Consider the following 22,882-nt stretch of genomic DNA (forward strand, 5'->3'; position numbering starts at 1 on the left):
ATCTTTTGTCTTCGATAAGGACACGAAACGTGATGAATTAAGAGATTTCAAGATGTTTTAAAGAAAAAAAGAAACCCACTTTATTCACCTCCATAGAGTAAACAACTTCAATATCCCTAACAAGATATCAATATGTGGTTTATACACAACTTCATATTTCCCCCCCTATATTAACAGCATACTTCCTCTGTATTATTTCTCAAATATTATCCACTCCAAAAAAAGCTATAGATTTTTTTTCCATTAGAAAACATTTCTCCTCAAAAGCAAAAAATCAAACAAAATATTCAACAAAAGTTGATCAATTTAAACAGACGAGCGACCAAACATCAGCAGTGCATCATCGTTACCTGACGTCTAGGTTCTGAACCTACTTCTTTCTTTCCTAACTTTAATGTTTTATACCTTAAATAAAAAATATAAATTAGTCCACAATTACATCTGTCAAACGGTGGAGTCTCGAGTGTGCCAATGGAAATAAACCGTTATTGATTAATTTATGCTTTTTAAGTGAAAGTATATAAAGTAATTAAATTCATAAACCTCTCAACTTTATTAAAGTCTCTAAATTGATTAGCTGATGGATTGAATCCACCCTCAACTATTTCAAGAATCTGCTAATTGTATTATTTATCAAATTTGTAAGTTAAATATCTTTGGGAATAATTTGTCCATTTAAAAAAAACAAGTATTTTACAGACAAAGCAACAACGAATCAAACATTTAAATTTCAGTGAAAATTAACGGGAAACAAAATAAACAAAAACATTTTTTTTTAAAGAGAAAGAAGGTCAAAATACATTTTAAAATGAATTCATCATTTAGCTAGATCAAAAACAGAAACTGGACCATTAAGTGGTACAGGAGGTAACTTCTCACAGAAGTTTAAAGTAGCATCTTTTACAGTACTTCATAAATTCTTTGAATGCTTTGATTGACTGATTAACTCACCATTATTGCGGTGACACACTCCAGACTCCATACAACAGTGTCAAAAAGTCTAAATAATTTCACCATCTTCTGTTGGTGACGATTTTTATTCATTTATTTTTTTGGTCAGACTGCTTTAGTGTGAACACACACGACACACGTCGACTACATGCTTTGCTTCATCTTGTTCAGTGTGCAAGTTGGATAAATACAGAAACACAAAAAACCTGTAAAACGGTAAGTGTGTGTGTGTGTTTTACCGGGGGAGAAGGTTTCGTTATAGCTTTGTACAGTACGACACAGCTGGTCCCAAAAAAATCCACCCACAGCAGCCCCATGTTCACCTCTGATGAGGAAGAAGAAGAAAAACAACAACAACAAATAAATTATAAAAATCCTCCAATTCATCCGACGACTGAAGGAGCTGAACAGAACAAAGATGAAACACATTGCACGGGTTAAAAACGTTAGTGGCTCCAGTCGGCAGCTCGGCTCCAGACTCTCTCTCTCTCTCCGAAGATGTCGGAACACGAACCTGGAGCTTTTTTTCTTTTCTTCTTAGTGACGAGAGGGAAATCAGTGTTAATCGGTAAACATTTCTCTCTCTGGATGAATCTCATCGCAAACGAACGCAGCCTCGTCAACACGCTGATAAAACACAGAGTGAGTGATTTTTTCTCAGGAATCACAACTTCATCTTCGCATAAGATGGAAAATATTGCTAATAAAAAACACCGCTCAAGAGTTCCATTGTTTTTTTCTATAGACTTGAAGATATGTGTAGAATACAGTACAGCATATACTGTATATGTGCACACACACGCCTGTCATTGATCACATCTTAGATCGGAAACTACATTCAAAACTTAGTCCATATTAGAGGGATTAAATAATGCATAAGGAGACATTGAGGATGAAGGGCCTTTCTTTGTGCCCCCCCACCCACCACCTCCAATGCTACAGTGCAACTCATTGGTTAAATCAATAAAGGAGGAAGCGCAAGTCTTTTCTTAAAGGAATAGTTCACCATTTTAGGGGAGGAACGTGCGTCTTTAATTTCTTTCGGAGAGTTCGATAAGTAGATCTGTCACAGTTCAACCTTTCTGTGTTGATGCTGGAGCGACGTAGTTCCTTTTTTCCCCGTAAATTTGCGACTTTAATGTCTCATATTAACCCCCTCCCCCGGCGCCGTAATTTTTTCATTTCATCTCACCTAATTCTTGAAATTTTTTGTTGACATTTTTTAACGAAGCAAGTTCTCCAAAATGTCTAAACTATTCCTTTAAATTCTTTTTTGTACATTCTCTATTTAAAGTTCACCAACAACAGCAGCCTCAGATCAACTCTACATCCCTACCTGTTAAAAATCTAAATTTGTTCATGCTATTTATTTCTCTTAGTTCACATGAAGTAAGTTATATATTAGGTATTTGTTTAGCTAAATATTTTCTATATATATATATATATTTATTTATATATATATATCTATGTACAAATACACGAGTGCTGCGTGTGCCGCTGAAGCTCTAAGTCTCTGCGTTAACAACATGCCTACAGTCAAATCATCGTTGTCGACTTGAGATTGTGCGAGTTATTTGGATTTAAGACAGAAAAAAGAAGAAGCTGTTGAAGAAAAAAGAAGGAACAATGGCTTGAGTTGAGCAGAAGGGCCCGAGACGGGACTTTTAGCGAACATGCTACGTGTTTCGTTTCGCCGTGAAGTTAAGATCATTAAATAAACTTCTGCTGCGTCGTGACGAGTCTCCACAGTCTGTTCGCTGCAGCTCAGGTCCAACGCTGGTAAAAGCTTCTTAAATCCAGATAAAGTCAGTGCAACATTTGTCGTCCGCAGGTGGGAAGAGGAAAAAACAAACCACGCACATCCAACCATCCAGTGTGCTTTTTTTAAAAAGTCAGTGTTTGTTTCTCGATAAGTCATTTTATCTTCAGTCTGTAGGATGATGTGCAAGTGGGAAAGCAACAAAGCCACTTCTCTTGTTTTTAAACTATGAGGTTATTCCACATGAGCTGCACAGTCGTGAGTTTGGAGCCGGTGCGACGTTGAATGAAGAGGCGGCAGGATGACGACGGATGAGAGACGCCTGGGATTACACACACACACACACACACACACCATACAGGCATACTTGAGTGTGTGTGCGTGTGTGTCTGCGCGTGCTTAACTTCCCAGACTGTCACAACCACACACTTCCCTCGTCATCACCCTGTGGAGCCGGCGGTCCTTCCTTCCTTCCTTCCTTCCTTCACTCGGCCGGGGGCAGCATGCCCCTCTCCCTCAGGTGGGAGTGCAGCGTGTGGAAGATGCCGAGCTGCTGTTCGGGCTGAAGCATCAGCAACTGCTGCAGCACCTTGCTGGGGTTCGGACCCCTGCAAGACAACGGTCGACATGCATCATCTGGACCTGCCTCGTGTTTTAATACACTGTGGCAACGTGGAAAGTTTATGTGCTTGTCCCTTCTTACCTGATGAAGCTGGCGATGTAGACGTGCGTGAAGGTGGCCATCAGGTACTGGCAGTCGAACCGGTCCATGATGCCGCCGTGGCCCGGGATGGTGCTGGCAAAGTCCTGCAGGACGAGAGAGAGAGAGACCGCGGGGCCACGTGGTCAGAACGAGAGCTACTTTCTCAAATTGTCAATTTTCCTTAGTTTAACTCTTTTAAATTATTAGGAAAGGCGCTTCGATGCTTCCGTTCCTATCTCCTTTAGCAAAGACTAAACTGGAAAACTTCCTATGCAAAAGGAAAGTAGAAATAGACGCCGCACAATTCATTGCGCCAGCGATATTTAACGTGACGCAGCATGTTCGAACGTAAACGATTCAATCTGAAGTAGAAGAAGAAGCAAAGGAAGAAGAGTACGAATATGACCCAGAGGAGACGCACGTCATCATGTCAGTTACTGTTACATATGAATCATTCACATCTGATGTCACAAGGTGGTAAAACACAGTCAGATTCTCTTTTCCTATGTGCTACGAATCCTCCTTTTACACCATTCCTTTGACTTCATGACGTTTTTCCGTTAAGGTCAAGGAACAGTGGTGAGTAAAAGGCGACAGGAAGGACTTCACTCATAGTGTCACAAGGTGGAGCAGTCAGCCCGAGAATTAGCTGGATCAGATTTTTTAGGAATTACTTGTTAGTTTGTTTTTTCACACTCAAGTGTGTCAATCAAGCACTGGAGTGACGGCAGCAGTGTCTGACAGTAGGAGGATGCCGTTCACCTCGACGCGTGCTGCTGCGTGACGGGTGGAGCAATGTAAGTCAATGAGCTACCTGCTGCCGCAGCTCAACGACAAGTGGTCCGACCGGTTTCTGAAAAATGCGAATGTCTCCCTTAAACAAATCTGTCTCTGGTGAGCCTGTAGCTCAAGGAGGAGCGTCAGTCACTGGGGTTAAAGTAGTGATGTGATCAGAGAAGTTTATGTATCATAATAAAGAAAACAGGTGGAAGAGATGCTGACTACTTACTGAGACACTTGAATGTCAACTAAAAAAAACATATTTTTAAAGGAAAACTGTACCGAGCAAAACGAAAGAAATGACGCATAAAGACGAAGGGAAACTCTGGGGAATTAAAATGAAGCCTCAGATTAAGTTGGACAAGAGACCGAGACGCTTCTTACTTTAATTTTGAAGGCTCGCTTGAAGCCGCTGGCAAAGAAGCCTCCGAACGGCCCGATGAGAGACCCGAAGGACGAGAGGAAGATGCTGTGGATCTGGAACGGATACAGCGTCACCGTTTTCTAAGAAAGAGAGAGACATTTCATTATAGATCATTTTTTTGGTTTTCTCTCTGGCCAGATGTTATGCAGGATAAGGAATTTAAATAAAACAATCTGATTAGAAATCTGGCAGCACTTCTTTAGAGCATCAGTGATGTGGTGAAGCGATAAACAAGCTTAAAAATTGAAGCGTGGTCGCTTTGAAAATTTGCAAAACATAACTGGAAATCTAAAAAATAATAAAAGGAAATAAACACACTTGGCTTCAGTGGATTTATTCATATTTTTCTTTGACAAATGTTTGACAAATGTTTGACAAATGTTTACAATGAGGATTAAATATATTTTCAAGTTTTCAGTCTCACCCATCTCAGCGTGTTCTGTATCACGGCGGGCAGCGTGTACTCGTGCATCACGAAGATTTCGGACGGCTCACATTCCACCGTGAAGCCGTTGGTGTCGCTGTTGAAGCCCACGGGACACACAAAGTACTGGAACTGAGACAGCAGGTAGGCCAGCTGAGGGGGGACGAAACACGACGCGACACAGACAAAGATCAGAACATCTGAGAGTCGTCTCGTCACCACCGCGGGGAATTTCCACCAGCTACTGTACATGCTTAAAAAACAAGTTCACCCTTTATTTTACAAGCCGCTAATAACCTGGTATTTACCTAAGAAACTAGATGGTGACAAAATATAGTTACTAGGAAAATACCAAAATAACTTTATAGAAATGACTTAGTTATTAGCTAGTAAATACATGGAAATGTACGAGGAAACTAGATGGTGATACAAATCTACGTACTAAGAAAGAACCCGTACGGAAACGGGTGTAATAAGTATGGGTACTTTCTTAATACGTATTAGTATATTATATATTATAGTATATTAAAGAACTTCTGATATGTGTCGACAAAAAAAAAAATATTTAAAAAAAATTTGGAATTTACAATTGGGCGATGATTCCTTAGAGTGAGGCTGGATATTTTACAGTTTAAACATAAACTTTATTATGTGTAAGTATTAATTAATACAAAAAACGGACCAAAAAACGAGAAAACGTTTCTCAAAGTAAAAAATATAAACACAAACTATTTATTTGACATCGCTGCAGATTGACAAACAACACCAGTAAACGTCGACCGGCTCTTATCAACATTGCAGAGATCCGAATTTTTAAAACAACTTGAGGCAGAAACTTGCAGATCATGTGACGTGACGTTATGAAAATGTTTCTCATAGAGTTTTAAAGAACTGTCTAAGTCTAATGTTAAAGCAGAGAACCAGCTACAGCTCAGACGTCACATTGTGTCTAGTCTGGATTTTTTTTGTTTACTACAAAAAAAAAAGAACTGTCTGCAGTAGGAAATACTGCAGAGCTGCAGCATTTGTTTATTGGTCCGTCAATATGTTCTCATTGCACTGATGTTACAACCACAAGGGGAAAATTGCTTCATCATTCACCTTCCAGGGTTTAATCCGATATCTTCAGCGGCTGGAGGAACAGGGAACTTATTCAATCCTTCTCTGAGGTTTTCTCCAAACTAACGCAAAGATGTCGTCATTGTGGCTGCATCTGGTCGAACGCTAACATTGTTTAATTTAAATGATTGAACTATGCTGCAGATACTAGTTCGTAATATTCGTTTAGATTTTTTTTGGAGAAGGCTGCCAGGGTTGAGACCAATGGATTTGTTACAGACCCGGTCATTCTCTGTGAGGGAGCCGTGTACTCACGATGAAGCCGAACACCACCGTGGAGAAGAACCCGCCGATGAAGCCCTCCCACGTCTTCTTTGGTGAAAGCTGCAGGGGGAGGTAGAGAAGGAAACAACGGCCGTCTTTCACATCAACATGTTTGTGTGGTTGTTGGTTTTTTTTTATTATTACTCCATCTCCTCATCGACTTCATGTGATTTAAATGAGACGCCTTTTTACTTCCCGGTGTCCTCGGCTCCGAGGTCACTGAATCCCTTGTGTGTGTGGCAGGCATGTCGTAGCCGTAGTGAAGCCACTTATTTGATTTGATATCTTTACATATATCATTTACAAAATAGAAAAACAAAATATTATATTATATTATATTATTATACTATATTATTGGAAAAAATAAAAATAAAGTCTACATTACATTCTACAATAAATTTAAATATTGACCTGCTTCATCTAATACTTGTCGATGAGTATTCGTTTGTATCTTCTTTTTTTTTTTACTTAATATTGTTGCTGATTTTTGTTCTCTCATCGAGGTCGTTCCAAAGAGAAACTCCACAAACTGAGATGCTTTTGAGAGTAGTTCGGACTGTATGTTGTTTTATATTCCATTTCCCTCTTAAGTTCCCTCATAACCGCCTTCTCTGCTCTGGAACATGTTTTGTAGGTTTCCTGGCCAAGAATTGTTCAAAATACAAATGTAAAATGTCTCAAACGTTAATGATCAAAAAGTGAGACGTTGCCTGATTTACCTTAATCAGTGGAGTCCTCCCGAAGAAGAATCCAAACAGGTAGGCCATGATGTCGTTGCAGATCACAATGGAGATCGGGACGATGAACCTGGAAGAAGGAATTTCAAAGTTAGGAGGTGGTGGGAAAAAAGACTATAGACTATATAAAGTATTCTGGACCGCTTAGGTCAACAACTGTATTCAACACGACGTAGAAACATGGAGACTCACACGGAGGTCGGGTCCACCTCATGTTACTATATTTAACTCTTATATGAACACATAGTTATAGACAATATATTCAATTTATGTGCATACGTTCTTCTAAATATTACACAATGTAGCTTAAAGAGTTAATTACAACAGAAAATGAGTCAAGAGGCAACAAGGCCGGTTTCCTCTAGTCATATCTTCTTTTTTTTTTTTTTTTTCCTGTGTCCTGCTGCTTACCAGATCATTCCTTCAAACAGGTTCTGAATGACAAGGTGGGACTGAGTTACCACAATCAACAGGGTCACATGGGTCCAAGCAAACTGGAATGGCAAAACACAAAACACAAACACGACAGGTTGTCACTGCACTGGAATGTGGCTGCCGCGCCTGCTCAGAAGTCGGCTCGTGTCAAGAGAGATAAAAAAAAGGGCGAAATCGCACAGATGAGGTGGACGGACATTTGAGGGAAGCCACACGGCAGAGTGAGATGGTTCACAGCACAACATGTCGAAGACATCCAGATAAATAGATGTAAATGATGGTGTGAGAAGAGCGGGCAGCAGGTGGAGAAGCTTCGTCAAACAATTTGAGATGAGGGTCACAAACAAGAGGGTCGAGTGAAGACGTGTGCGCCAAAATTATTTGGAAATCTATTCTATGAAACAATGACACAGCAATAGTTTCAAACCAGGTTTCAGCTCATTCATGAGATTGAATTTTAAGGAATTTGTATTGTTTTAATATGCGATGAGGAAACACGCTCTTAAAAACGTTTACAGGTTTCACGACCTCGTCGCTCGTGGTGAGTCGACCTCAGACGGTTACAACATTATGGCTAATAATAAAAAAAATGGTAATGGAGAATTATGAATGGGAAATTTTCACTTCCAGAACCTTTACTGTTGTGTTGAGCTCTACAAAGTTAGTCTGGGGCCAATTCAATGTGTCAGAGGAAGCAGAAGTGAAATAAAGTCCCTGCATTTATCTAGGATCAAATACTGCAAAAAAAAAAAATATATATATATATATATATATATATATATATTAATAATACGTAGTGTCTTAATGGCAACAATAACAAAGCACAAGATGAGTCGGAGGGGAGGCAGCGCGGAGCATGAGGTGGAACGGGAGGGTAAGTGGTGTAGTAGAGGAGGAGGAAGAGGAGGAGGAGGAGGAGGGTTAAACTCTGCTGATACACACCATATAAAACTGCAGGCGGTAATGTTTCTTCACTAAACTCAGCACAAACATGCAGAAACCTGTGAAAGAGTAGACAAACATGCTGTCAGTTATATTACAGAGTAACAACAACAACAACACATTGTATATAATGTATGATGTAACATACATTAACCCCCAACCCCCATACATACCTCATAAATACATCTAACACTAACCCTGTGAGGATCACGTAAATCATCTAGAGGAGTTTGTTCCTTTGACTGTTTGGACTGACTTTAATTTAGACTTGCGATTTCGGGCTCGTCCACCTGAACCTGTGTGCGGCCCCCGGCCCCCAGCCCTCAGGGGAATCGTAACTGCCAGCAGACTGAGGGTTTGCTGTCTGCCTCGGAGTGTCCTTGGTCGGGGGTTTTAAAAAACTGCAGCCGACGCTGCGTCGGGTCGACTGAAAGACTGCGAGAAACGCGTTCGCCCTGCTTCAAGAGTAGGAAACAGACCGAACCGGATTTTCAATCCTGGGGGGGACTTTGTTGCCGCCACAGCAGCAGCAGCAGCAGCATAATAACAATCAAACTGCTGCGGCGATCAAACGTGGTGGTTTACCACAGATTTACCAAAAAATTCCTCTGCAAACACAAGATTATTTTTTTTTGTTCCAAATAGAATCTTTCGACTAATCTGACGGTTTCCTGAGCACACACAGAACCGACAAGCTCGCGACGTGAGGGAAATATTTGCTGAATTTTACAAAGAAGTGTATTTGGGGTTAAGTTGGCTTCAACCCCCCCCCCCCCAAAAAAAGAAAGAAAAAAAAAAAGGCAGCACAGTTCACTTCGTTATGCAGGTGAACTTGTTCAGCAACACACTAACTGTTAAGGATATACCACCACCGGTATGATCCATATACTATAACTAAGGAAATGAGCATTATTTTTACTACCACTTACATATATTTATGTGAATCATTAGTAAACAGATAGACTTGGAGATAAAAGCTCAGCTCAGTGTTTTATGGCTGAGTGGAGCAACAAACCCTCCTGTCAGTGATTTAAAACCACAAAGAGAGGAATGTATGTCGTTGTAAATCATTATGTAAACTCGTTAAGTGAGTTTTTTTGTTTATCTCTTTGTTCCAGTTTCTCCTCAGTAGTGTTATTTGTAAAGGTGAGTGGGGGGAAGAGGGGGTCAAGGGGCACATGGTCGTATGTCGTCTCGAGGGGTGGGAGGAGTCACCTGCGAGGTACAGAGCAAAGGAGATGAAGCGGTGGTAGCGAGCCAAGAACTGCAGAGGTTCCTCCCGCTGCACCAGGGCCCCGAAGTAGTCCGCCACCGTTTCACCGTAGAAGAAGTAGTTGACGCAGATCAGGAAGTACCTGAGGAAGGAGAAACTTTGTTTTAACCTCAGTATGTTTCAATGCTTGCTGGTGTTGTTAGGTTTGGTTTCCACGTGCAACAGACGCGTGTGTGCTGATGTAACTCTCATGTGGGTCACTGGGTTTAAATGTCTACCAGCGTTTCTTGGCCACTGTACATTGACCTGCCGTGTGTGTGCGCACGTGTGTGTGTGTGTGTGTGTGTGTGTGTGTGTGTGTGTGTGTCTGTGATCGGTGGCCTCGGTGAAAGGGGCAAGTTTCAATTAAACTTCATTTATTTCCAACACGACAGTGATCTTTGCTCCCGGCTGCACTGTGTGCGTGTATGTGCGTGTATGTGCGTGTGCTAAAGTGACCTGTTCACAAAAACACTGGAAAAGAAAGAGAAGAAAACAGAAGGCGGTTGTTGAATATTCAGATAAACTAGTTGCAAAAGTTGTCCAGGGTATTTAAAAATTGTTCAACACTTGTGCTGGTAGAATATCTGCATTTGTATCTTATTTTCTATTTATCAAAAAAGAAACTTAAAATTGAGTTTTTGTTTTAATCCCCAATATTGGCATTGGTTCATTGGTCAGGCTCTACTTCCTGGTGTGTTGATGTTCTTTTTCTTGTTTTCCAAAAAAGATTGTAGTACAGTGCTTCTGATCTAGTGTTATTATTTATGTCAAACCAATTTAAAAAGATATTTTACAGAATAATAGAGCTGGAACAGTTAATCGCTTAGTAATTGACTACTAAATCAATCGCCAACTATTTTGATGATTGATTAATCGATAAATTTCAGCTTCTTAAATGTGAATATTTTCTGGTTTCTTTGCTCCTCTGTGACAGTAAACTGAATATCTTTGGTGTGTGGCCAAAACAAAACATCATCTTGTGGGTTTGGGACCAAAAACTAATCGAGAAATGAATGGACAGATTGAACGATAATGAAAATAATTGTTAGTTGCAGCTCTAATGAATAATAAGACCCTTTTGTGACTGAGAGACAAATATTCCAACACTCTGTTACTATTTTCTGCTTAGAACATATTCTACAGTAGAATCTGCAGCTCACTCACCAGCTCAGAGTCCTGAACCAGGGCAGCTCGTAGGAATGGTACACTCTGTAGCCAATGGTGATGATTTCCTGGAAACACTTGATTTGGACACCCATGACCTACAACAAGCAGGAGATCGGCCCCAGAGCACAGAACATGACAAGATGCACCGAGGAGGACTCGAACGAACCAACGAACAAACAGCTGCTAACGGCATCGAACATCGCCGTCACTCACCACGAATATCAGAGTGACGGGTCCCATGAAGATGATGAGGAAGAAGCCTGAGATCATGGCTAAGGACAGAACCCCTCGTATCCAGTAGTTCTTCCATCTGTGGGGACAATGGAAACTTTGGATTACTGATATATATTCTTCTTCAAAGAAACAGAGATGGTGAGAGAGGAAAGTACGACGTGGATACAGCATATGATTTACTGTCTGTATGAAACATGAACTGGGCATTAGTCTTTGAATTTACAGTTGCTGACGTGCCGGGGGCTACAGTGGCGGGCGGTACGAGACAGGAAGCTGACAGGCATTCGTCAACGACTGTCAGGAAGAAGAAAAGAAAAAAAAAAAAAAAAAAAAAAAAAAAAAAAAGAATGGTACGAGGTTGTGGTTTCTGGTTTTAGAACCAGTTAAGGAAGCTATAGTCCATTTCACCCACACTATGGAAATCAAGGTCTCCGCCTAGTGCATGCTGCAGCCTGTTATTAGCTGGAACAACCAATAAGGCTAAGTGGTGATTAATCATCTCATCACAAAAAATCATTTCATGGGTGCGACATGTTCCGTGACAACAGCATTGGCTTAAAAGCGCAGAGTGAGGCCTCGTCTTCTGGAGCGTGTTTTATTTCACACCGCGTCGGTCGGTCCTACAGCTGCTGCCCTGCGAGCAAAACAAAAGAGAGGAACGAGCTAAAGGCTGCACAGGAGCCGAGCCAGGCCGAGCCGAGCCAGGCCGAGCCGAGCGCTGCCTGCTGTGTGTGAATGGAGGAGGAAAAAACGGCTGCGTCATTAAAAAAAAAAAAAGCAGCCGCTGCTGCTGCTGCTTCACACTCTCCCTCCGACTCCATCCCACCATCATTCACAAACTTGCACTATAAACCAACCACCCTTCCTCTTCTTCCTCCTCCTCCTCCTACTTATTTCTACATCTTCCTCATCCCTCCATCTGTTTGTCTCCCCCCTCTCCTCTCTCCCTCTCTCTGCAGTCTGTTCATCCACAGGTCTCCTGCAGCACCTCAGCTCCTGGCAGGGATTAGTGGCCTCCCGTCCTCCTCGTGAGCCTTTAAGCCCTGTAACCTGGCCGTCACTCACTGGTCGCAACCCTCCACGACCACGACTCCTCCGTAATGTATCAAACGAGGCCCCGAGGTCTTGCAGCTGACTCGAACTGGTTTCAGCTTGCGAAGACAAACTGTCCTGACATGCTGGCGTTAACGGTTTTCACGCTACAAGAATGGAAACTGCGCAAGAATTATTCTTTTAACCATTTGAATAAATTAATTTCTTTGTCGTGTTTATGTTGATGATAACTTGCACCCGGCTACATATGCCATATAACCCCATGAATGAAGATTTATTTTTTTCTCTATAGACACATTAAAACTATGAAGGAGATGAAGATGGTCATGAGGGAATAAAAACTTCTGATCAAACGATTTCATGTCATCCTGTGAAAGTCGAGGACACACTTCAGGAACGAGCTGCAGCTGTTGGCGTGTGTGTGTGTGTGTGTGTGTCTGTGTGTCTGTGTGTGTGTGTGTACCTGGGCGGCAGGCCCTCCAGAGCTTTGTTCAGGCATTGTGGAGTGTTGTCCGTGTCGGCGGTGGAGAGGGGAACATCTGGAGTGTCTGCTTTGGAATCGACGTCGCATTCCCCTTCCGCGTCGCCCGACAGGCCGAGCCTGTCGTCGCCGTCGGCCTCCTGCCAGGACAAACACACACAGAGAGATATCTGAAGATAGTGAACATTCACCTGACACACGCGGACGGCAGGGTAGAGTGTAAACAAGGTGGTGGACAGACGGTGTGAGAGCTGCCGAGGGGCAAACAAACGACCAGTAGATTGTTGAAGTACTCAAATTAGAGTCCGGTTGGAAACTGAGGAGAGGAACACGTCCCGTAGCCGAGGCTGCAGGTTCCAGTCCTGACCCCCACCCCGACCCCGACCCTAGAGACAAGCTCTCTCCAAAATCGCTCACTGCCCCTTTAATTGGGCAGAGACAGCGTATCTGCTCAAAATAACTCAACAGTGCAGGAAGGAATTTTCACCATATTTCTCGGGGAGTTTGTGTCCGGGTGACTCATCTTTGCAGCTGCCCGGTCAACAACAAAAAAATGATCCAAGAGACAATGTAAAGCTTATATTGATCAGAAAATCACACGATGTCAAACGATAAGTGATGTCATGAAGAAGTCACAACGAATAAATTATTTTGTTTCCTTCGCATTACTCGCATATTTTTTTGTGGAACTGACCTGAAGAAAAATATATATATATATTCATATGTTTTAAGGTTTACGTGGATGTCATAATATGAACAAAATCCTATCAAAAAAAAAGGAAAAAAGTTTCAGTCGCATGGGGAAACTGGAGGATTGTGGGCCGAGGAAGACTCGAGGTGAAACTCGAGTTAACAGGCTGCTGCCCGGGAGTCAAACATCTTTATTGGCGTTAATGAATCTTTAATCTGGATTTAAACCCAGTCAACAGACACAGGCTGTGTGTGTGTGTGTGTGTGTGTGTGTGTGTGTGTGTGTGTGTGTGTGTGTGTGTGTGTGTGTGTGTGTGTGTGTGTGTGTGTGTGTCAGCATAGTGGGACTGTTCTCTGCCGCAAATCTAACAGAAGACAATGTTTTCACTTGTCATATAAACCTGTAAGTTACTGTATATCTGCGGAGGCCTTGTAGTTTACGTCCCTAATTCTTTTAAAAGAAAATGTAATTAGGGATGCAACTAACAATTATTTTAATTATGGATTAATCTGTAGATTATTTTCTCGATGAATCGATTAGTTGTTTGGTCCATAACCAAAGATATTCAGTTTACTGTCCCAGGGGAGCAAAGAAACTAGAAAAAAGTCACATTTAAGAAGCTGAAATCAGAGAATTTTGAACCGATTATCAAAATAGTTGGCGATTAATTTAGTAGTCGACTACTGATCGATTAACTGTTGCAGGTCTAATGAAGTTAACACCAGTAACGGTCTGTGAGGTGACAAAGCAGTGAGAGGTGTCTATTTTTAAACCACACTACACACACACACACACACACACACACACAGACACACACACACAACGGGAGATTATGTTTCCTTTTGCACTTGACAGCCTCACTGATGCTGCCGGACATTTTCTTTCCTTTCATGGTCGCCTTTACTCAGACGTTTGAACACGGGGGCGGAGGTGGTGGCGGGGGGCAGTCGGGGTTAAACGGCAGAGCTTTTCATTCAGAGACGAGGCCCCTGATCTCGGACAGATTGTGTGATTAGCCTGGGAGAAGCCCCGAGGGGTCACTTCAGTCGGTGTCGGGAGCCTCAGGAGAGAGAGAGAGAGAAGAGGCGTAATTGTAGATTTCTACTCAGGTTTTAATGAGGAAAACGTTGTAGGCCCTGCAGAACACTGAAACTGTGGAAAGATACAGTACAGTACTATCCTGACGGAAAAACACACATCATCAATAGTTATAAAAAGTGTGTCTCTGGAAGGTTTCCCCTGATGTGGAAGTCAAAGTAAGACGGACCGATACTCCACCAACTTTCATTTTCAATCAATTCAAGACGATAATTTGCCTAAATATGACAGATGACTTGTTAACTGATTGTATTTTCTCGCCCTCGCGTTGCTGATGCTGTTGTCGTCAACAGCTAAATAAGCGTTTCTGTGACAGGAAACAAGCCTCTGCATTTGGACCGGTTCGTCACCTCATCCACACCGAAGTGTTACATGCAGAGAGACAGCATCGCGTCTGACTTCAGTCCCCTTAATTAAACTGTCAAATCTTGATTTAGTAAAGTCCGGTAACCATATTGTGTCGTCGCAGTCGAACAATGCTGCCGATCTGTTTGAAATGAAACACAAACGCAGCCACAGCAGCTGCATCCAAGAATTTACGCTCGACTCGGACGTCCATGTTTTGTTCTCTACAGTCTGAGGACTGCAGAGACGTGAATGCTGCAGCAGCAGCAGCAGCAGCAGCGACGACTAACCTTGCAGCTCAGCTCACCTCCACTGTCGTCTTTGTCCTCCTCCAGGCAATTAAGGCCTTTCTCTGCAGAGCCAGAGGGAGGAAGAGGAGGAGGAGAGACAGTGGGATCACACCAGAGGGGAGGAGGGTGACGGCGTAACAAACACCAGCGTTAACAACAACTGCAGCAGTCATTTTTTGACGGGACAGCTGTCGGCGTGATGTTGGGGGGTCGATACCGAAACCTGCGGCCGGTCGGCCCCGGTGCTACAAAGTGAGACATTTTACGAGAACGGGTGGGACACCTCGCTGTTCCAGCGTTTACCTCCATCTTCGTTAATGGGTCAGGTTGTTGTGCGGACGGGAGATTAAGCATTATAGATTTAAAAAGCAACACATAGGCCTGTCACGATAATTACGTTATCGACTGAATATCGCACGATACGTGAATATGAACTCAATCGTCTTCATTGACCTCAATAACAGCCGTTGTGTCCACATGCGTGTGTCGCTGCTTCTGTCCTCTCATCTGTTCTCGTCTTATGATTAATCAAGAACTGGTTTAGTCAATAAAATGTCAGAAAATACGGAATTCTTACTATTTTTACTAAAAGGCACAATGTCTTCAGATTGCTTGTTTCGTCCGACGACCTAATCGCAAAGTTGTAAACTTTGGATAACATTTCCCTCTCGGCAGCGAATGACGATAATATTGTGTATCGCATTAATTTCTGAGACGATGTATCGTACGACAAAAAGTAGTTATATTGTGACAGGCCTAGCAACACCTCACAACGACACAGATTCAGAAGGAATAAAAACCGAAACATCCCTTTGGCCTTAATCTGCAATATTGCCAAAAACGCGCTTTTGCTTTGACACCAAATCCTCCTCCTCGTCGGTCGGTCACGCGACAACACTTAGCTTCTCGGTGATGCGACTCGAGTCTGCGGATGCACGGAGAAGACATTCACAACAACATCTTGTCCAGTGCTGATACCGAGTTTTTCACAAATTTGAAGATTCTTTTTAATTTCGATGAACGTGGGCGACACCGCTGACACACGGAAACACACCAATTCAGTTTGAAATGCGTGCGTCTGATTTACTGGAACCTGCAGTTTCCACTGACAGAATCCGAGCGACCTCATGTCATTTGGTTTTGAAACAACGACGACTTTGTTTGGCCACAACATGACATTTTTTTTTTCCCCCCGTGAGGAACGCGTTGGAAACCACGTGAGATTCGTAAAACGGGGACAAAAGAATCATTGTTTCATTTCTGGGGGGGTGAATTCAAGAGATGATTGAATTGTTTTCACGAGCATCTACAAATAGAAATGGCCGCCACAACAAAATTATGATGTGTCAGCATCATGAGGGAGAGATTACCAGGACAAGCATCGTGGAGAACTCGATACAGCAATCAAATTTTCCTAAAACGTTCCTGACTGATACTAAAAATGTATTTCGGTAAAAAAGTAATTTGCCAAGAATGTGTTTTTGTAAGGATTCAGGAAGAAGAGATAATTTGACAGACAAGTGCCACGAAGAAAAATTAAAGGTAACAAGAGGAAATCCTTTCTGACAAACTCTCACATCGGACTTCGAAGAGCAGATATCGACATATACAGAAAACCAACCCAAGTGACCATCATGAGCTTCTTCACTTTTACACCAGTCCGATCTCCAGACCATTTTTTTTCTGAACCATGACTTTCTGGGACACATTAGCAGAGCTAATAATAATAATACACAGGACTATTTTGGAGTTAAGTGGGGTGAACTGGTCATGCCACTGTGCCCTGCAGAGACAAAGCTAAAAATGGGATGTGCATGGTTAACCCAGAATGTCCGGAGCATGACTGACAATATGGGCACACCGACAGTGCAGTCTGTAGCGCCGTCGGGCTTCAAATTCTCCTTTTATGGTGACGGAACCCCCTCCAGGGACAGTGAGGGATGAAAAAGGGTTTTTTACTTGATGGTACGATGACTAAAGATCTTTGAGTCTTTGCCACGTGGAAGCCCGCAGCTGTCGTTTTTTTCAGACACCAAAGATTTAACAACAACTTCCTCTAAATTCGCCAGTAAAAAAAAACCTTTTCAGGACACAACACGGCTGAAATGGAATAACTGATGGAGTGGATGCTGATTCAGGAAGACGGAAACCGTGGATGTCTTAAGCAGAAGTATTTATTATAAGAGCTCAATATTGAGGAGAGGATCAACAGGTTCACAGTGTTCGGCGGCCCAAGATAGTCGGCCCATCCCCGGTCTCTGTAGTGTATTTAGCTTTGAGTAATGTCGTCATCTCCCCGCGACTATGACACCTCGAGAGAGAGACCTCAGCTGCTGTCAGATTGTTTCGGCTTGCCATAGATAAGATGGCCTTGCTTGGTGCCTGAGAAGACTCATCTTAAGAGTTTCTCAAGGAGGGTAGACCAAAATTCCTCAACAACGACCTCTGGAAGGACTCGAGCTTCACCAGCCTGCCTACATTTGTAGATGGACCGTGAAATCATCACAAACGCAAACTAAAAGGTAGAATCCAATGGATCTAGAGCCGCATCGTCACCAAGGTGGGTACGATAAAGTCTACACACCAGTGACGTCGGCAGCAGCACCAGGCTCACGGAGGATCAATGAGTAGGCCACAGCCCGCACGGGGTCCACTCGCGCTGCAGGGAATTAGGCTAATCAACACTGAACATTGACCTGAAGTAGCACTGCCGACACCAGCAACTCTCAGCTTTCTGCGGTGCAGCACAAGGCGAAAAGAGCCAGCGGAGACACAGCGACCTGCCGCCTCATACGTGGCCCCCGGTGCCAGAAATCAATACTGCTGGACGCATAAATGGACAGACAGACGACTAACGCCATTTACGACTTTTGCCGTCCATCAATGTGCAACTGCTTCAAATGTAACATTTAGGACGTTAGCACAGAACAACACCCTCCAAAATCCTACCATGGTAGCCAACATAGAGTCGCTTAGAATGTTTGCATCTTATCTTAGCATTCATTTACATTTTAAGCTTCACTGACACCTCCAATTCTAACAGACATTCAAAGAGGCGCTCATTGCCGGCCATTTCTTGTTTGAACAATTAACAAATAAATATATCAACTGAGCCAATCAGAGCTTTGACCCTAAGAAAAGTGATGTCATCTTTCTGAGTCAGAGACAAAATCCAGGCTTTTTTCAAAAAGCACCATTAATGCCAACTGCTTCCAGATTTCATGTTTGACAAAACCATGTAACTAACCCCAGTCATACAATTGTAAAAAAAACCAAAATCTACAGCATTTTATTCTTTAAAAAGGTTGAAAACAGAAAATATGGTTATCTACATGAAGCAGCGACTGCTCCTCTTTTGTGCAGAACGAAGCTGTGACCATCAGAGCGTTTAAGTACCGGCTGCCACCATCACTGCTGCTGCTGATACTGCTGGAGGCTTCGGTTACGCGCAGCCAACCAGCAGACAACCCACCAAGGTCATCTGTCATGTGGGGGTCTTCAGCAGCCGCTAACTGTCCCGACAACAGCATCAATGCCATGAATGGGGAGCAGCAGTGTGAAGGCAAGCACACACTGCATATGGCTGGCTAATTAATGAAAGTAAATAGTCGCTGTGTCCTTCTGAGGCTGCATTTGAAGACTGATAATGTCACAGTGGCGTAACTAGGCTGTATCATCTCTGAGGCTCCTTGAAACGTGGCCAACAAAAAAAAAATTGGTGAAAATACCAAGAAATGCGCTTTCGCGCAATGTTAACGCAGATCTTTGTTAAAATTGAATGGGTCCTTTCTTGGCCCAATGTCCCGTCCTTCAACTAAGTATTGTTGAAATCTGTTGAGTTAGTTTTTACGTTATCATGATGACAATAAACAAACGAACCAACCAACAACAGACAGAGGAGAAAATATAACCTCCTGGTTACTCTGTGACAAAGACAAGAAAGTTGAAGGAGTTTTGATTCTACGATCATTAGACTGATGGTGTTTTCTCTCGCTCTCTGACAGGCGGCAGATCTTTGTTTGTTTGTTTGAGAAGGATCAGGCAGGATTGTCAGTTAAACACAACGAAGAAAAAACAGCAGTGAATATCCTAGTTACGCGTTGCTCTTGTTGGGGTGTGGATCCCACCAACAGACAGTATACTACTTGTCATCTGAATCATTGTGGAAAAAATATTTTTGCTGCTTTGTTGTTGTCTGTGTGTTGTCACAACATTTGACTGTACGAGGAAAGCGGGGCTTGTAAACAAAAAGTCACATGGACGGACTCACGAGAAGCTAATTTACCAGGCCTGAACCAGAACTGAAGCAAGAGAATTGAAAATGATAAAAAATCTAGTGGAAGACAGTATCACGTTGTCTGATATTAGTACGGTCTTTCTGATAATTGAAGCAAGAAAAGGTTAAAAAATACACTTTTGCTCTTATCTAAATGTGAAAATGCTCACAGGCTTCAGCCTCAACTACTACATCCTTGCTTGAACTTCGTCGAGTCACGCTTCTCACATATCCCATGTGCTCAGAGGGGGGCTTCCCTGGGACAATGGTGGGGTGGGCTCGCCGAAAATGACATGTTGGGACACTACCGAGAGGTCAAAACACACAAGCCAGGCAACAGTAACCAGGGAGAAATTCATATAGCTGTACAGTCGCATAGCATGGGACTGATGTGATGAATCTGTTTTTAGCTCGAGATGCTCCAGAATTAAACTTGAAATTTGACGTGTAGTAGTCGTAGTAGTAGGTGAAGCGGTCTGATAATCTGACGGATTAATTCGTCATGAACCGGGGTTAAAGAAAGTGAAGATTCTCGGAATCCACTACAAATTTCTTTAGATTTGCGTAAAAACCGCTGACGAATAAACCAACCAACAAATAGACAGGAGGTGAAAACACAACCTAAAGTGATTGTTTGAGCCTGACCAATATGGATTATTGGGGGCTGATGCCGATACCGATATTAGGGAGTACAAGATTCCTGATACCGATACATCGGCCAGTATATAAATTTAATCTGTCAATGATTCCTAAAATGCTGTAGCCGTAAAACAGGTTTGATAACATAATTTTAAGGCTGTAACTCACGATTATTATCATAATCGATAAACCTGTCGATTATTTTCTCGATAAATCGATTAGTTTGGTTCATAAAATGTCATAAAATGGTGAAGAATGTTTCCCAAAATCTATCAAAACTTTATGACAAAGAAATGTAATTGAGGCTTGACATTTTACAGTTTAACCAGAAACTTGATCATAAACAAATATATAGACCCTGAATAAAGAAAATCAACATAACTTATTTGACGTAACTAAACGTAACTGCAGTGTTTATTCTGTACAATTGAAGATTTAATATGAATAAACATAAGCGCTGATACCGATGTGCCTGTGAACCCCTGGTATCGGCCGATGTTGTCTGCCAACCGATATATCGGCCGATACGAGCGCATGTCGCCGATAACATCGGTTATTTCTTGCACGATACTTTCAGCACTAAACTCCTTTATTCTGCACCGTCACGTTTTTCACGTCAGGCTCCACGTGTCGCACTGTAAACACACAGAGGCCCGTTTTGTTTCCACGGGATTCTTATTATGAATCATAACTCAACAACAACAACAACAACAACACAAGAGTAACTTTCATGTGGTTGGTATGAAAAAGATCGACCCTGGTTCCACTGACGACGAGGACGTGAACGCGACACTAACATCTATAGAAATATGTAAGAAGAGCGGTTATGATTAATCTCGTCTATTTGCTTTGCCCCCCCCCCCCCCGCCGCGCGCGTTTGCTGCGGGGATTAACCGGAGCTAGCGGCTAACTCGCTAGCTCACCGCATGTAGCCGCCGCTGCTAACCAAGCGGCTAACCTGCCGCAGCTAGCTCGGCCGGTTCTGACACACGGGCAACCCGCCGGACTGGTCCCGGGGGCGAGGTCTCACCGGGGGGGGGGGGGGGGGGGGGCACCGGGCCTACACTCGTTACCTTGTCGCTGATGTTGTCGGTGCTGTCCGGTTCTCCTCCTCCGCCTCCTCCTCCGTCGCCGCCGCCGCCTCGCTTCCTCAGCTCCGTCATGTTTCGCTCGTTTCGCCGCTGGGACGTCAATGTGTCACATAGGACGAGTCCGGGCGGATACAAAAAAAATTAAAAAATAAAATTATATATATATATATATATATATATATATATATATATATATATATATATATATATAGGGTTTAAATATCCAGCGTGTTTAGCCCGGTTCGGACTCGGTAGCTCGGTCCCGTGGAGACGGTCAGGTGTCCTGGAGAGACTGCGGCCCAACACGCCGCTCCACTGCTCCGGTGGAAACTGGCGACTGAGTCGCTGCGTGTGTTTGTTTATCACCGCAGTCCCCCGCCAAGCTCCGGAAAACGACAGGAAACAGCTTCCGGTGGTCACTTTCACAGTAAAAGCCTCCCCGAGTGAGTGAGTTGCAAGCCACAGCTCCTTCCTCACTTTTAAAAAAAATAAACACACATTGTCTATGCGGACTCTTTAACGTCTGGTAAACTGCAGGCCTTATTTATGCCCTTGTTTGCTTTGTAGGAAGTCTCACCAAATTTAATAATCAACGCTCAAAACTCGACTGTAATTTCCGAGTACATGTTCACCTACAGTTAAACAAGTTTTCCTCAGGTCGTCTAATGAACCAGACGTTTCACAAAACAACCAGTTTCTCCTGTTTTCACTCAACCAGTCATTTATTTTGTGAAATTACTTATTTTGAAGAGGTTTATTTTGAAAAGCAAGTCGCGAGACTTCCGTCCTCAGTTAGTTTCTTTGTCAAACTTCACAGTCTGCAGTGGATATGGCTTCTCTCTCTCTCTCCCTCTCTCTCTCTCTCTCTCTCTCACTCTCCCTCCCTCACTCTAACTCTCTCTCTCTCTCTCTCTCTCCCTCTCTCTCTCTCTCTCTCTCTCACTCTCCCTCCCTCACTCTAACTCTCTCTCTCTCTCTCTCTCTCTCTCTCCCCCTCTAACTCTCTCTCTCTCCCTCTAACTCTCTCTCTCTCACTCTCCCTCCCTCACTCTAACTCTCTCTCTCTCTCCCTCTCTCTCTCTCTCTCTCCCTCTCTAACTCTCACACTCCCTCCCTCACTCTAACTCTCTCTCTCTCTCTCCCTCTCTCTCTCTCACACTCCCTCCCTCACTCTAACTCTCTCTCTCTCTCTCCCTCTCTAACTCTCTCTCTCTCCCTCTAACTCTCCCTCCCTCCCTCTCCCTCTCTCTCTCTCTCTCCCTCTAACTCTCTCTCTCTCACACTCCCTCCCTCACTCTAACTCTCTCTCTCTCTCCCTCTCTCTCTCTCTCTCTCCCTCTCTAACTCTCTCTCTCTCCCTCTAACTCTCTCTCTCTCACACTCCCTCCGTCACTCTAACTCTCTCTCTCACTCACCCTCCCTCACTCTAACTCTAACTCTCTCTCTCTCTCCCTCTAACTCTCTCTCTCACACTCCCTCCCTCACTCTAACTCTCTCTCTCTCTCTCCCTCTCTAACTCTCTCTCTCTCCCTCTAACTCTCCCTCCCTCCCTCTCTAACTCTCTCTCTATCCCTCTAACTCTCTCTCTCTCTCTCTCTCTCTCTCTCCCTCTAACTCCCTCACTCTAACTCTCTCTCTCTCTCCCTCTCTCTCTCTCTCCCTCTCTCTCTCTCTCTCTCTCTCTCCCTCTAACTCTCTCTCTCTCTCCCTCTAACTCTCTCTCT

The 22,882-nt window shown here is 43.2% G+C and overlaps 1 protein-coding gene across 2 annotated transcripts; it reads right to left on the reverse strand.

The window, feature by feature from the left end:
* Nucleotides 1-53: 53 nt before the first annotated feature.
* cds1 (CDP-diacylglycerol synthase (phosphatidate cytidylyltransferase) 1) lies at nucleotides 54-21,473 on the reverse strand. 2 transcript variants are annotated; one of them, XM_047329097.1, is made up of 14 exons: nucleotides 21,369-21,473; nucleotides 21,141-21,330; nucleotides 12,711-12,868; nucleotides 11,174-11,270; nucleotides 10,958-11,055; nucleotides 9,754-9,893; nucleotides 8,539-8,597; nucleotides 7,573-7,655; nucleotides 7,144-7,231; nucleotides 6,416-6,484; nucleotides 5,042-5,194; nucleotides 4,578-4,697; nucleotides 3,414-3,517; nucleotides 54-3,318 (listed from the first exon to the last, which is right to left on the reverse strand). In XM_047329097.1, the coding sequence occupies exons 2-14, from the start codon at nucleotides 21,228-21,230 to the stop codon at nucleotides 3,195-3,197; spliced, it is 1,383 nt and encodes a 460-aa protein (XP_047185053.1). In that variant the 5' UTR covers nucleotides 21,231-21,330; nucleotides 21,369-21,473; the 3' UTR covers nucleotides 54-3,194. The 2 variants fall into 2 exon arrangements, with proteins under 2 accessions (XP_047185053.1, XP_035495415.2); XM_035639522.2 differs by lacking the exon at nucleotides 21,369-21,473 and having other exon boundaries at nucleotides 21,141-21,333.
* Between the last annotated feature and the right edge of the window lie 1,409 nt (nucleotides 21,474-22,882).

This window comes from Scophthalmus maximus, chromosome 19, assembly GCF_022379125.1.
Source record: "Scophthalmus maximus strain ysfricsl-2021 chromosome 19, ASM2237912v1, whole genome shotgun sequence".
In the NCBI taxonomy this organism is placed as follows: Eukaryota; Metazoa; Chordata; class Actinopteri; order Pleuronectiformes; family Scophthalmidae; genus Scophthalmus; species Scophthalmus maximus.